This window comes from Strix uralensis, chromosome 26 (assembly GCF_047716275.1).
Source record: "Strix uralensis isolate ZFMK-TIS-50842 chromosome 26, bStrUra1, whole genome shotgun sequence".
Classification (NCBI taxonomy): domain Eukaryota; kingdom Metazoa; phylum Chordata; class Aves; order Strigiformes; family Strigidae; genus Strix; species Strix uralensis.
In genome coordinates this window covers 384,814-398,134 of record NC_133997.1, presented here as the reverse complement: position 1 = coordinate 398,134, position 13,321 = coordinate 384,814, and the positions used below count along the sequence as shown (strand labels likewise).

At 51.2% G+C, this 13,321-nt stretch overlaps 1 protein-coding gene across 1 annotated transcript in view; it reads left to right on the top strand.

Moving 5' to 3' along the window:
• Positions 1 to 13,321, top strand: part of KMT2A (lysine methyltransferase 2A) — a 47,868-nt gene that overhangs the window by 25,770 nt on the left and 8,777 nt on the right. Inside the window, exons 14-27 of the mRNA XM_074851063.1 lie at positions 14 to 127; positions 438 to 622; positions 1,177 to 1,350; positions 2,138 to 2,248; positions 2,497 to 2,570; positions 3,061 to 3,254; positions 3,638 to 3,744; positions 3,888 to 4,025; positions 5,758 to 5,916; positions 6,204 to 6,321; positions 6,406 to 6,484; positions 6,644 to 6,804; positions 7,591 to 7,776; positions 8,435 to 12,746. Of these exons, the coding sequence (XP_074707164.1) occupies positions 14 to 127; positions 438 to 622; positions 1,177 to 1,350; positions 2,138 to 2,248; positions 2,497 to 2,570; positions 3,061 to 3,254; positions 3,638 to 3,744; positions 3,888 to 4,025; positions 5,758 to 5,916; positions 6,204 to 6,321; positions 6,406 to 6,484; positions 6,644 to 6,804; positions 7,591 to 7,776; positions 8,435 to 12,746 (6,112 nt within the window). The remainder of the gene's footprint in view (positions 1 to 13; positions 128 to 437; positions 623 to 1,176; positions 1,351 to 2,137; positions 2,249 to 2,496; positions 2,571 to 3,060; positions 3,255 to 3,637; positions 3,745 to 3,887; positions 4,026 to 5,757; positions 5,917 to 6,203; positions 6,322 to 6,405; positions 6,485 to 6,643; positions 6,805 to 7,590; positions 7,777 to 8,434; positions 12,747 to 13,321) is intronic.

Here is a 13,321-nt window from a genome sequence, read left to right as displayed (position 1 = left end):
GTCTTGTCTGCAGGAAATTTCTGTCCTCTCTGTGACAAATGCTATGATGATGACGACTATGAGAGCAAGATGATGCAGTGTGGGAAATGCGACCGCTGGGTCCACTCCAAATGTGAAAACCTTTCTGGTAAGGCAGATCCTATCGCCTCCTCGGTACTGAGGAACGTGGGGCAGCAGGCAGACCAAAGCAAGCCAGTTTTGGACCTTTCTACTGGAGTGTTATGTTAACACCCTCACCTGTTGTGACCTACCTCCAGAATACCTGTAGAATGGCCACAGGTGACCCAGTGCTAATATCAGGGACGCCCTGAAGGCCTAGGACTGGCCTCAAATGCAGCATCGTTCCGTTAGTTGCACCAGGCGCTTTTGTTACGAGAAGAGTGTTTCAGTGAGGAAGTGCAGAGTAGTTTGTTACTTCTTTTTTTTTTTGTCTCCAGATGAAATGTATGAGATACTCTCTAACTTGCCTGAGAGTGTAGCCTACACCTGCATTAACTGCACGGAGCAGCATCCTGCAGAGTGGCGTCTGGCACTGGAGAAGGAGCTGCAGGTTTCCTTGAAGCAGGTTTTAACAGCCCTGCTGAACTCCAGAACCACCAGCCACCTGCTGCGGTACCGACAGGTGAGCCGGGGCCTGGCGTCCCGTTAACGTGTTCTGGCTTGCAGCGTTGCCTGGCGTTCGGTTGAGTTCTGGTGTTGCTGCGTCTTTGTCATGCTTAGAACAACACGTGCTGTGATTTTTGGTTTTGTTCTTCCGTTCATTCCTGTGGAAACAAAGAAGTGGGTATCTATGATACGACTTGTGACGCTAAAAGAAAAAGTAGGGCAAAGTTCTTCAAGGAATGGGGGGATTTAGCTCTGTGAAGGTGCTTTTTTGACAGAAGAACAGGACCTTAGCCTTGAAATATGTATTCAGAAATAAGACTTCTGAAAAATGAGCTTGATCTTTATAGCGATGGGCCTGCTCTGCTGTGTTCCTTACCGCTCAGCAGTGGAAACTGGTGAAGATCTCTTCATTTTTGTCCCTGCATTTTGGGCAGGAATTCAGAACCTGAGTCTCCTTTCTTGCATGTTAGCAAGAATCTCTGGGCCAATAAATGTGCATGGCAGTATATGACGAGTAGCAGCCACGCTTCAATAGCAAATGTTCCTCTGTCTGGTTGCTGATGTTAACAGGCAGCAAAACCGCCTGATTTAAATCCCGAGACGGAAGAGAGCATCCCCTCCAGAAGCTCTCCTGAAGGTCCCGATCCTCCTGTCCTAACAGAAGTGAGTAAACAGGAGGAGCAGCAACCGCTGGATCTGGAAGGAGTGAAAAGAAAAATGGATCAAGGAGGTTACACTTCCGTGGTATGTCAAAGTTTCAGTGTTCTGCTCTGATAATAGATCCTCTGAGTTGCTTTGTGACCCGTGGTGTTTATAACTGAGTGTGCTTAAGCCTTTTCTTTATGAACAGGGAAACAGGTTAACGTGCTGCTAAAAATAATTCTGGCTGGCACTCGTGTTAATGTTGGCCCAAAGACATGTAATTTATGCTGTTGTGTGGCGCCCTTTAACCAGCAGCGGCCCTTGTGTAAAACCCCTTGCTGGGAACAGGACAGGTCGTCCTTCCTCTGCAGATTCCAGCTGAAGGCCTGGCTGGGTAACGCTGGGGATAGTTACCTGGAAACGATCGTTCCTGTGTGGAGGGATGACTTCTGCAGGGGTCCTTCACGCAAAACGCTGACCTCCGCCGAGTCTGTTCTCTTGGTGTTTTCTTTGCCTTTTCCTCTTTTTCCCCCTGCAGAGCCTGTGATCCTGAGGGAGACTGCACCTCGCAAAGTGCCAGGCAGACGCGCTGTCGCCAGCTTTTGGCCCGATCCTTGCGAGGCTGCTGGCTTAGCCGATGTAGAGTCGGTCAGCAGTCAGCTCCCGGTAGAAGGGGGAGTTACGGCTGCGGCAGCTCTGCCAGCCGGTTTGCAAATGCGCGGGGCTGCTTGGTTCTTTACAGGCAAATTCTTTTTCTGCTTGTAAGTCGATGCTCAGGGTCAGTCTTGTAGTCATCTGGGTGCTCAATTGATGCCTTAAAGAATTAGTGGGTGGTGTAGCTGTACAAGAGACAATCCCGTTAATGTGAAATTTTGGGGCTTTCTTACAGTTGGATTTTAGCGATGATATCGTGAAGATAATTCAAGCAGCCATTAACTCCGACGGAGGGCAGCCAGAGGTTAAGAAGGCCAATAGCATGGTCAAGTCCTTCTTTATTCGGGTGAGCTGGACTACAGTTATTTTGAAATCTGCTTGGTATCGTACCACTGCTTGTTGCTGTTGGAACCCAACGAGCCCGTCGCGTTCACCGTTGCTTGAGTATTTCCAGGAATAAAATAATACGTTGTCAGAGTTGTTGATGTTAATGAAATCTTACTAGTTGTGCATTTACAGTAGGTCTTGGCTGAATGTCTTTGAATTTTTGGGTACGTTGTATAACATTTCTAATGGAGTGTTGTTTTTCTTCAGCAAATGGAGCGTGTTTTTCCATGGTTCAGTGTAAAAAAGTCCAGATTTTGGGAGCCAAATAAAGTAACAAGCAAGTAAGTAATTGTTCTGTGTCCAACTGCGGCACCCTGTGGTTTGCCAGCTGTCCAAGCAAAAAGTATCAAGAAAGCCTGTTTGTGGGGCTGAGTTTTCTGGTTTTCTTTTTTTTTTTTTTTCCTTTTTTCTTTTTTTTTAAGTTAAACAATAATCCCATTCCCAGGTTTTGTGTACACTTCCTTGTTCTAAAGCAGAGTAACTGAAAACCTTGTTTAGAACTCTGTATACTCAGTTCTGTCCTTCCTTCCCCCTCTTCCTCCTCACCCCCATTTGGTGTGGCCCTTCTGCATCCGTTACCCTCCAAAGAAACAGCCACATCTCAAACCGTATCGTGTGAGTGACGGGTCGTGGCCTTTGTGGGGGGCGTGTGGGGGCTGTAAGTAGCGGAAGGCGTGTTCCTGCGTCCCGAGTGCCAGCAGTGCTGCTGGAGAGGGCACCAGCTGCTCTGGTGCAGTCGGGTCTGACCACGGACTCCTTGTTGCATTTCAGCAGTGGTATGTTGCCGAACGCGGTGCTGCCCCCTTCGCTTGACCATAATTATGCTCAGTGGCAGGAGCGTGAAGAGAACAACCGCACCGAACAACCCCCTCTGATGAAGAAAATCATTCCAGCTCCAAAACCCAAAGGGCCTGGGGAGCCGGATTCACCAACTCCTCTACATCCTCCTACACCACCTATCTCTAGTAAGAAACCAGATTGCGGCACTATTGGTCCCAAACCCTGAGGGCTTCATTCCAAACCTCCTGGCAGTAAAGAGGGCAGTGTTAGTTCTGTACGTGGCTGGAGAATTTTGGAGACCTCTGTGGCCTGAAATGGTGCAGAGGCTGTTATGTCTGCGCTGTTTCTGAGCTGAGCTTGGGCCCAGAGGGACGTTTTCCCCCACCCCTTTTCCCCCAGAGCAAGGGCTGCCTAGAGACTGGCGGGTGCTGCTCCTTCCCTTACAAGCTGAACACTCCTGGCTGCTGCTGGGCTCTGCTGCCCTGTTCTCTTACTGATGGTCTTTCCGGGTGAATCTCTGCCTCCCTGACTTTCAAGAATAAACAGCATTCTCTCTCTTTATGATCAGGCTCTGACAGAAGCAGAGAGGATAGTCCTGAACTTAACCCCCCTCCAGATGTGGAAGACAACAGGCAGTGCGCGTTGTGCCTGAAGTACGGCGACGACAGCGCTAACGTGAGTATCCGCCGTGCGCCCACGGTGACAGCGGCTGGCTGAGGCCGTGCTCTGGCTTTGCTGCTGCGGGTGGGCTGGATGCGTTCGGCGCCTTGTTGCGTCTGGTGGAACCTTTGAAAAGGATGTTTCCTTCCCTCCTTCAGGACGCTGGACGGCTTCTCTACATTGGCCAGAACGAGTGGACGCATGTGAACTGTGCTTTATGGTCAGCGGAAGTATTTGAGGATGATGACGGTTCTCTCAAAAACGTGCACATGGCTGTGATCAGGGGGAAGCAGTTGGTGGGTATCAGTGGAGGATGCTCTGTTAAACTTCACGCTGGTGTGCACAGAGCCCAGACAGGAACCCGCCTGAAAGATTCCTCGTGTGTGTCTGTCCCAGTTTCGGCTGGGGTAGAGTTGGTTTTCTCCCGGTAGCCGGTACCGCGCTGCCTTTGGGTTTAGGCTGGGAAGGATGTTGGTGACAGACCGATGTTTCGGTTGCTGCTGAGCGGTGGTCAGGGACTCTTCAGCATTTCGGAGTGCCCTGCCAGCGAGCAGGCTGCGGGCTCAGGGACCTGGGAGGAGCCGACCCAGACTGGCCAGGGGGATGTCCCAGGCCATGCGGCGTCATTCCCAGTGTATGAACTGGGGGACTGTCGGCCGGGGGCCGCTGCTCGGGAGCTGGCTGGGCGCCGGTCGGCCGGTGTTGAGCATTTCCGTTGTGCATCGCTTCGTTTGGTATATTCTTTTGTCATTATTTATTATTATCATCATTGTCGTTATTTTCCCTTTGTGTCCTATTAGTCTTCATCTCAACCCACAAGTTTTACTTTTTTTTTTCCCCAGTTCTCTCCCCCGTCCCTCTGGGGCGGGGGTAGTGAGCGAACAGCTGTGTGGTGTTTAGCTGCTGCCGCGACAGTGTTTTTTCTGCTCTGTCCTCTCCTGACTTTTTTTTTTTTTAATGCTATATATAGTAGAACTGACTGAAGATATTTGAAAATTTATTCTATCCTTGCTCAGTTCAGAAATATTGTGGAGACCAGAAGGAACTTTTTAACAGGAGAACTGGAGTCGTGTTTTCCCCACAGGGTCTTTGATTGCCAGTGCTGTGCCTTAAGCAGTTGATGCCGTGTCTGTACCCGCAACCTGTTGTTAAAGATAATCTGGAATATCTAATGCAGGGCCAAACGCTGTGGGAAAGCCCAACACCTATCACTAGTACGAGGACTTAGCGATCTTCTGTTGCAGTCCGAACGGGTGGCAGCAGAGGAACTCAAAGGAGAGGGAGCGAGCTGTACCTGCTGTTTTGACCTAGGTTAAATTTTATATCCACATAAAAGAAATAAAAATTGCAGGCAAGTATTGTCCAATTCAAGGTGTTGATCCAAGGAGCATTTTCACATCTGAGTGTAGATGAAGGATCCTGACATCTTACTCTGTTAAATACTGCAAAAAGAATGATGGTTGGTGGTCTTCCTTCTGAACTCCCAAGCGGGCTTAGAAAGCGAAATAATCCTCCTGTTGTGAATTGGTTGTTGTGTACTTTCCAGAAAAATAAAATGAGACTGGAAGCATGACTAGGAATTAGTTTGCCCAAATTTTGTTTTAATATTGCATCACCGGGTCCTAAATATTTACTAAAGTAGCAGAAGCAGTGGAACAGCACTGCTCTTCACCAGTAGTAAGCTGCCCGTGTGGGGAATACTCTGTGCAGGAGAAATAGTTGACAGATTAATGGGTGAAGCTTGCGAACGCATGACCGGGCTGTGGAGTACAAGCAGCAGAGGCTGAGGCCTGGAGGAACCGGTCTGCAAACGCAAAAGTTGTTCTGCGTGAGGGATCTTCTTCCTCTCACCTCCTCCTCCATGTCTCACTTGTGCCTGCGCCTCACGGTAGTGAAACGTTACAGCAGTGAAGTGGGAGGTCAGGCATTACCCTGAGCTTCCGTCTGTGCTGAAAAAACAACTGTCAACAGTAATGGTAGCTTGGTTTTAGAAGAGATTAATTTTTAACTTTTTTTCCGCTCTTGCAGAGATGTGAGTTCTGCCAGAAGTCAGGCGCCACAGTAGGCTGCTGCCTCACTTCCTGTACAAGTAACTATCACTTCATGTGCTCACGCGCCAAGAACTGTGTCTTTCTGGACGATAAGAAAGTTTACTGCCAGAGGCATCGTGACTTGATCAAAGGAGAGGTGAGATCCCTCTTTCACACCCTGCCTCGTCTGAAGGTGGGGTTAGCCTGTAGCCATGAGCACCTTAATTTCGAGTTGATGATGTTGAACGTGTTCCTGCTAACGAGGGCCAGAGTGCAGTGCTGCTCAGGAGCAGTCGGCAGTGCAGCTGGCGCGGGGAAGTCTGGCGAGTAGCCCTGTGCGGCAGGTCGGAGACCGAAGGAGCAAACCGAGGATCGAGTTAGACAGCGTAGCGTGCACGCAGTGCTTCCTTTAAAATTAACGAGAAGTCTTCTGAATTGTTCCAGGTGGTTCCTGAGAATGGGTTTGAAGTTCTTAGGAGAGTGTTTGTGGACTTTGAAGGGATCAGCTTGAGAAGAAAATTTCTGAGTGGCTTGGAACCCGAGAACATCCACATGATGATTGGTAGGATCTGGTCTCTGGACTCTCGGCCCACCTTTGGTGCTGGAGTCTGGTTCACAGCACTTCTCTCTTCCCCTCTCTGCTCAGGTTCGATGACGATAGACTGTTTAGGAATTCTGAATGACCTCTCAGACTGTGAAGATAAGTTGTTTCCCATCGGCTACCAGTGAGTATGAGCTGTTCCACGCTGACATGTCTTTTAGCATAGTAGATGCCAAACCAGCACTGAAGTAATGTATGTAAAAACTGACTGTAGCTTTAAAATAGGAATGCTGATGTTTACTCGACATTGAGTAAACTGTTTTACGTTTGAATTCCCTTCCAGGTGCTCCAGGGTGTACTGGAGCACGACCGATGCCAGGAAGCGCTGTGTGTACACCTGCAAGATCATGGAGTGCCGCCCCCCGGTCATAGAGCCTGACATCAACAGCACCGTCGAGCACGACGATAACAGAACCATCGCCCATAGCCCAGTTCCCCTTGCAGGTAACCTCTCCAGGGCTTCCCAAAGGGGTGGCCTCCACGTGTTTTCGCCATCGGGTCTCCTTACCAGAAAGCCAGGCAGCGGATAGGACCTGTGTGTCTTAAACCGCTTTGGCCTAGTGTGTGCCTCAGGCTTCCAAGTTACATTACAGCACCTTAAGACTTTTCTTAAAAAAAAAAAAAAAAGGAAAAAAGCTAAGCTCCTGGATGCACTGGTAACTCTGAAAATCTCAGCCAAACAAAAACTACTGTAGTAATCCTTTGTAGTCTACAGATCTGAGATTTTTCTAGTGATCTGAAACTTCAAATTGTACTTCAGGCATCAGTGTTGGTGTGTAATACGGGGGTTGTTGAATAGTAGTGCTGCGCTGCCTCTGTATTTCCAGATCGCTTTCTCTGTATCCATAGGTGAGTTTAAAAAAAAAAAATGTTAAAAATAAATCTCCACCCTAATCTTTTCAGTTCCCAGAAGGTGCGGCTGTGCAAGATTTCTTAAAACGTTGATAACAGTTGTCATTGTCAACATAGAATCTTAAATTTTATTAAAATGTAATGGAATTTCATGTGTGAGCCAAGGGTTACTGTATTTCTCCAAGTATTTGAAAATGTTTTTAGGAGAAGAAACCGGCTGTTTTCTGACAGTAAGGAAGGAGTAATCTTTGCCTTTGTGTTTATTTAACAAATACCCTCGTTCTCCCGGCGAAACCTGATAGCAGTTCTTACTTTGTCAGATCATAGCTGTCGGGATTCAGTGACGGCTTATCCTGTTATTTCTCTTTTTTACAACAGAAACTCTACCTAAAGACAGCCGAAGTACACCGGAAATCGTAAACCCGCCATCACCAGACCGTCCCTTGCATTCTCAGACCTCCAGTTCCTGTTACTATCCCGCGGCCTCAAAGGCTCCCAGGATCAGGACACCGAGTTACCCGTCCACACAGAGATCTCCTGGCTCTAGGCCGCTGCCCTCTGCAGGTATTTCCACTGCTGACGACTTTGATTTTCAGGTTTTGGGGAGGTTTAGTTTGTTTGTTTTGGAAATATTTTCGGTTTGGCTCGTCTCATTTTTGGCTTCATTCAGAACGTGGTGTTTAGTTTTTTGTTTCTAGAGAAAACAGTGAAATGGCAACAGGCTTGAGGGAAGGAAAGTTCTGAAAATATACAGTAGAGCAGCCTGTCAAGAAATGTACGACTGAAACAGAAATTCCCCTGGGATGAGGAAGGCAGCGTTTGGGCAATATAACAGCAGTCGCTCCGTCGCTCTGCAGAGCTGTAATGTGAGTTAGGGACTTAATCATCTCAGTCGCTATTTTTCCAGAGAGACGTGGCAGTCTGCTGGTGTAGTTCAGCCGTTTCCATATGAATGAGTCAGGATTTGCTTCAGACTGACGTTGAAAATTCACATCTAAAGTTGAGCCACAAAACCCAGAGATAGGGACTTGTCAGCTCTGTGTGGGGAAAACCAATTGACGGTGTCGGGTATTTAATGCCCATCTCATCGTTACGTTAACGCTACTTGTCTGGAAGGTTTGACTGGTTTGTAGTTTCTGGTGCTTTGCATGAAGGAGTTGGGTCTGCGCTGACTGGGAAGGTTTCAGATCCCTTGACAGTCTTTCTTGCCTTCTTTTCTCAGGAAGTCCCACCCCAGTGACCCATGAAATCGTGACAGTAGGAGATCCGCTCCTGTCCTCGGGACTGAAGAGCATCGGTTCTAGGAGACACAGCACCTCCTCTTTGTCCCAGCAGCAGTCAAAGCTCCGGATGATTTCCCCCACGCGAGCTGGGAACACTTACTCCAGGCACAGCGTATCTTCAGTTTCCAGCGTGGGGTCCTCTTCGGAACATGAACCGAGCCTCAAAAGCACCGACCGCTTTGTGGGATCGGTGAACGCCAGTGCTCCGAGCGCCCCAGTTCAGAGCGGCTCTACCAGTTCAGCCTCCCAGAAAACAGCGGCTGCAAGCGGGAGTAAAACTTACCCGCTGGATGCACCTCAGGCTATGGAAGGAAAACATTCTAGCAGTTCGGATGGGATAGCCAAAGGCACGCCTTCGAAGGGAGAGAAAATGAAAACGCTGACCTCAAAGGACCCAGATTATTCCGCTCATAGTTTTGCTTCTGGAGGAAACGCCAAAATGTCCACTCAACCAACCGGTTCACCGGGCGCGGAAATGCACGTTAAAATAGGAACCTTTCAGGACTGTTCAGGATCATTTTCTTCCAAAGAAGCAATATCCTTTCCACCTTTGCATCAGAGAGGCCCAAGGAAAGAGAGAGATCAGCACGTGGAACCTGTGCAGCCGGAGAAGGCGCCCGTGGTTGAGGAGATGGATGCGAAGGCCTTGAAGTCTGCTGGAGTAAATAGCAGATCTCCTGCAGCAAGCGAGCAGGCAGCTTCCGCCCCCAGAGAGAGGCGTCAGAAAGGGAAAAAGGTGATGAAAGAGGGTTTCAAAGAGAAGCATTCCCTGAAATCTCTTACGGATTCAAGTCAAGCAGTAGGCGGTGACGAAGGAAACCTGAAACCAGAATTCGGTAACCAGGGTTTGGCAACTGAACAAATGAGCCAGAGGTTATGTAATAACATTCCCGCCGAAAAAGCTGGCGAGAAGTCCCCACCTTCTCAAGGGCCATCCAAAGGTTCTGCGGTGCCGACCGAAGCGGCCCCTAAGGAATCACCAGCACCCAGAAAACGCACCGTCAAAGTCACTCTGACTCCTCTCAAGATGGAAAGCGAAAACCAGTCTAAAAACGCCCAGCAGGAAAGCGATGCCGAACCTCAGTCTGCAGGAGCGGAACTGGCTGCTTTGGCGGAGCCCTCCTCGACTTTGGAAAGTCCAGAAGACAACCCTGTGGTTCAGGGAAGTCCAAGTGACGCCCCAGCACAGGACTCTCAGAATAACGCGTATGAAAATCTGCCCGTTCAAGACAACAACCTGATGCTCCAGGATGGAAGTAAAGCTCAAGAAGAAGGCTCGTACAAGCGGCGCTACCCACGGAGGAGTGCTCGGGCCAGATCCAACATGTTCTTTGGCTTGACTCCTCTGTACGGCGTGAGGTCTTACGGGGAGGAAGACATTCCCTTCTACAGTAACTCCACGGGGAAGAAGCGCGGGAAGCGATCTGCGGAAGGCCAAGTGGACGGTGCCGATGACTTGAGCACGTCGGATGAAGATGACTTATACTACTATAATTTCACTAGAACGGTGGTTTCCTCGAACCCAGAGGAGAGGCTTGCATCCCATAACTTATTCAGGGAGGAGGAGCAGTGTGATCTTCCAAAAATCTCTCAGCTCGACGGTGTGGATGATGGAACTGAAAGCGATACCAGTGTCACGGCGACAACCAGAAAAGTCAGTCAAGTGACTAAAAGGAGCAGTAAAGAAAACGGAACGGAGAACTTAAAGCTAGATAGAAGCGAAGAAGCCGGAGAGAAAGTGCAAGTCACCAAGAGCTCCGCCGTCCACAAAGCCGACCCGAAGATTGATAACTGCCACCCCGTGAGCAGGGTGAAAGCGCAGGGTCAGGACTCGCTGGAGGCTCAGCTGAGCTCCTTGGAAAGCAGCCGCAGGGCCCACGCCAGCACGCCCTCCGACAAGAACTTACTGGACACTTTTAACACGGAACTTCTGAAATCCGACTCTGACAACAACAACAGCGATGACTGCGGGAACATCCTCCCGTCCGACATCATGGACTTTGTGCTGAAGAACACGCCGTCCATGCAGGCCTTGGGAGAGAGCCCTGAGTCCTCATCATCAGAGCTGCTAACGCTGGGAGAAGGGTTAGGTCTCGACAGCAACCGTGGCAAGGACATGGGTTTGTTTGAGGTGTTCTCCCAGCAGCTGCCAACTGCCGAGCCGGTGGACAGCAGCGTCTCTTCCTCCATCTCGGCGGAGGAGCAGTTTGAGCTGCCGCTGGAGCTGCCCTCCGACCTCTCTGTGCTGACCACTCGCAGCCCCACGGTGCCCAGCCAGAACCACAACAGGCTCGCCGTCATCTCGGAGTCGTCGCTCTCCTCCTCGGGAGAGAGGTCGATGCTCACCTTGCCTTCCACGGAGTCTGGGGAAAAGAGGGTGACAGTCACCGAGAAGTCTGCCTCGGGGGAAGGCGACGGAGCTCTCCTGAGTCCCGGAGTGGACCCGAGCCCCGAAGGACACATGACGCCTGATCACTTCATCCAGGGTCACATCGACGCGGAGCACATCGCCAGCCCGCCCTGCGGCCCCGTCGAGCAGGGCCACGGCAGCAACCAGGATTTGACCAGAAACAGCGGGACACCGGGTATCCAGGTGCCGGTATCGCCCACCGTTCCCCTCCAGAGCCAGAAGTACGTGCCAAACTCCACGGACAGCCCCGGCCCCTCACAGATCTCCAACGCCGCCGTGCAGACAACGCCGCCTCACCTCAAACCAGCCGCGGAAAAACTTCTGGTGGTCAATCAGAACATGCAGCCGCTGTACGTCCTGCAGACCCTTCCCAACGGCGTCACTCAGAAGATCCAGCTGACGCCGTCCGTGAGTTCTGCGCAGAGCGTGATGGAGACCAACGCCTCGGTGCTGGGGCCCATGGGCAGCGGGCTCACGCTGACCACGGGCTTGAATCCCAGCTTGCCCTCGTCCCAGTCATTGTTCCCTCCCGCCAGCAAGGGGCTGCTGCCCATGTCCCATCACCAGCACATACACCCCTTCTCCACGGCCTCTCAGACCGGCTTCCCCCCGAACATCAGCAGTCCCTCGCCGGGTCTTTTGATCGGTGTGCAGCCACCCCCCGACCCGCAGCTCCTGGTGTCTGAAGCCAGTCAGAGGCCAGACCTGGGCACCACCACTTCCACCCCAGCGGCTGCCCTGGGCAAGAAACGGCCCATATCCCGTCTGCAGTCACGGAAGACGAAGAAGCTGGCTCCCTCCGGAGCCCCTTCTGCTATAGCTCCTCCCGACATGGTCTCCAACATGACCTTGATTAACTTCGCTCCTTCCCAGATTTCCAACCACCCGTTGGATTTGGGAACCATTGCGAACTCGACGTCCCACAGAACCGTCCCCAACATCATCAAAAGGTCCAAGTCCGGGGTCATGTATTTTGAGCAGACGTCTCTGCTCCCGCAAGGTGGGACCACGACCGCGGTCGGCACGTCGCCCAGCGTTATCGGGCCAGACGCCGGTCACCTCCCCACGGGGCCTGTATCAGGCCTAGCGTCGAGCTCCTCGGTGCTGAACGTCGTATCCATGCAGGCCACGGCAGCCCCCACTACTGGCGGGTCAGTTCCTGGCCATGTTCTGGGACAAAGTTCGGTAACGTTAACTAGCCCTGGATTACTGGGGGACCTTGGTTCGATAAGCAACCTCCTGATCAAAGCTAGTCACCAAAGCCTTGGTCTTCAGGAGCAGCACATGACTTTACCACCAAGTTCTGGGATGTTTTCGCAGCTGGGAGCATCCCAGACTCCGTCTACGGCGGCGATGACGGCTGCATCGAGCATATGCGTCCTGCCGTCGGCACAGACGATGGGCATGACGGTCGCTCCCTCGTCTGCTGACCCAGAAGGCTCCTACCAGCTTCAGCACATGACACAGCTCTTAGCCAGCAAAACCGGGGTGGCTTCCTCCCAGCTGGACCTTGGCACGGCCTCGGCAGCGACGCAGTTGTCGAGCTTTCCGCAGCTGGTTGATGTTCCCGGTAATTCCAGGCTGGAACAGAACAAGGCTTCCTCGTCGGTGATGCATGCCAGTTCAGCGTCGCCGGGAGGCTCCCCGTCATCTGGTCAGCAGTCTGCGAGTAGCTCCGTGCTGGGGCCCACGAAAACGAAGCCAAAAATCAAACGCATTCAGCCGTCCTTAGACAAAGGGAACGGAAAGAAGCACAAAACTTCCCACGTGTGGAGCGGTTCCTCTGAAGCGCACGTTCCTGACAGAGGGGCCGTGGCTGTACCCCACGTCTCGGCCCCAGGGTAAGAGGAGTGTTTGGTTTTGCTCATCCCTGAGGTTTTGTAACGATGTACGAAAGTCTCGTGCTAGTTTCTGCAGCCAATCTTCCATTTGATAATTTCTGAGGTAGAAGCCTCAGCTGCCAAGCAGAAAGTCGATGCAAAAGTTGTTACTAGAACTTTTACCTCTGGAAAGGGAAGGATGTAAAACCTGAGGGTCAGCCTTATGAGGACATTACTCATTGTTGACACCTCTGGCAAATAAAGTCTTTCAGAGGCATCAGTAGAGAAAATAGCACTCAGAAGGGCGATGGGTTCTATTCCTTTCTGTTGCCAATGTGCATAAGCTCTCTAGAAGTCTGAATCGTGCTATGAGCAGCGTGCTAAGACACTGCCGTGACGCACTGTTAGGGTGTTGCCTCGGTCATTGTGGTTACAGAATTTAAACTGCACGCCAGTTTCTGTGAGCTTAGTGTCTCTCCAGTGTGCAGGTCATTCTTCCGGCCCCTCTCCCCTCCTCCTTGGTCCCTGCAGGCACGGGAGGCTGGGGAGGAGCCGGGAGAACAGGGAGAATCTTGCGCTATCTGTCAGAGCAGCAG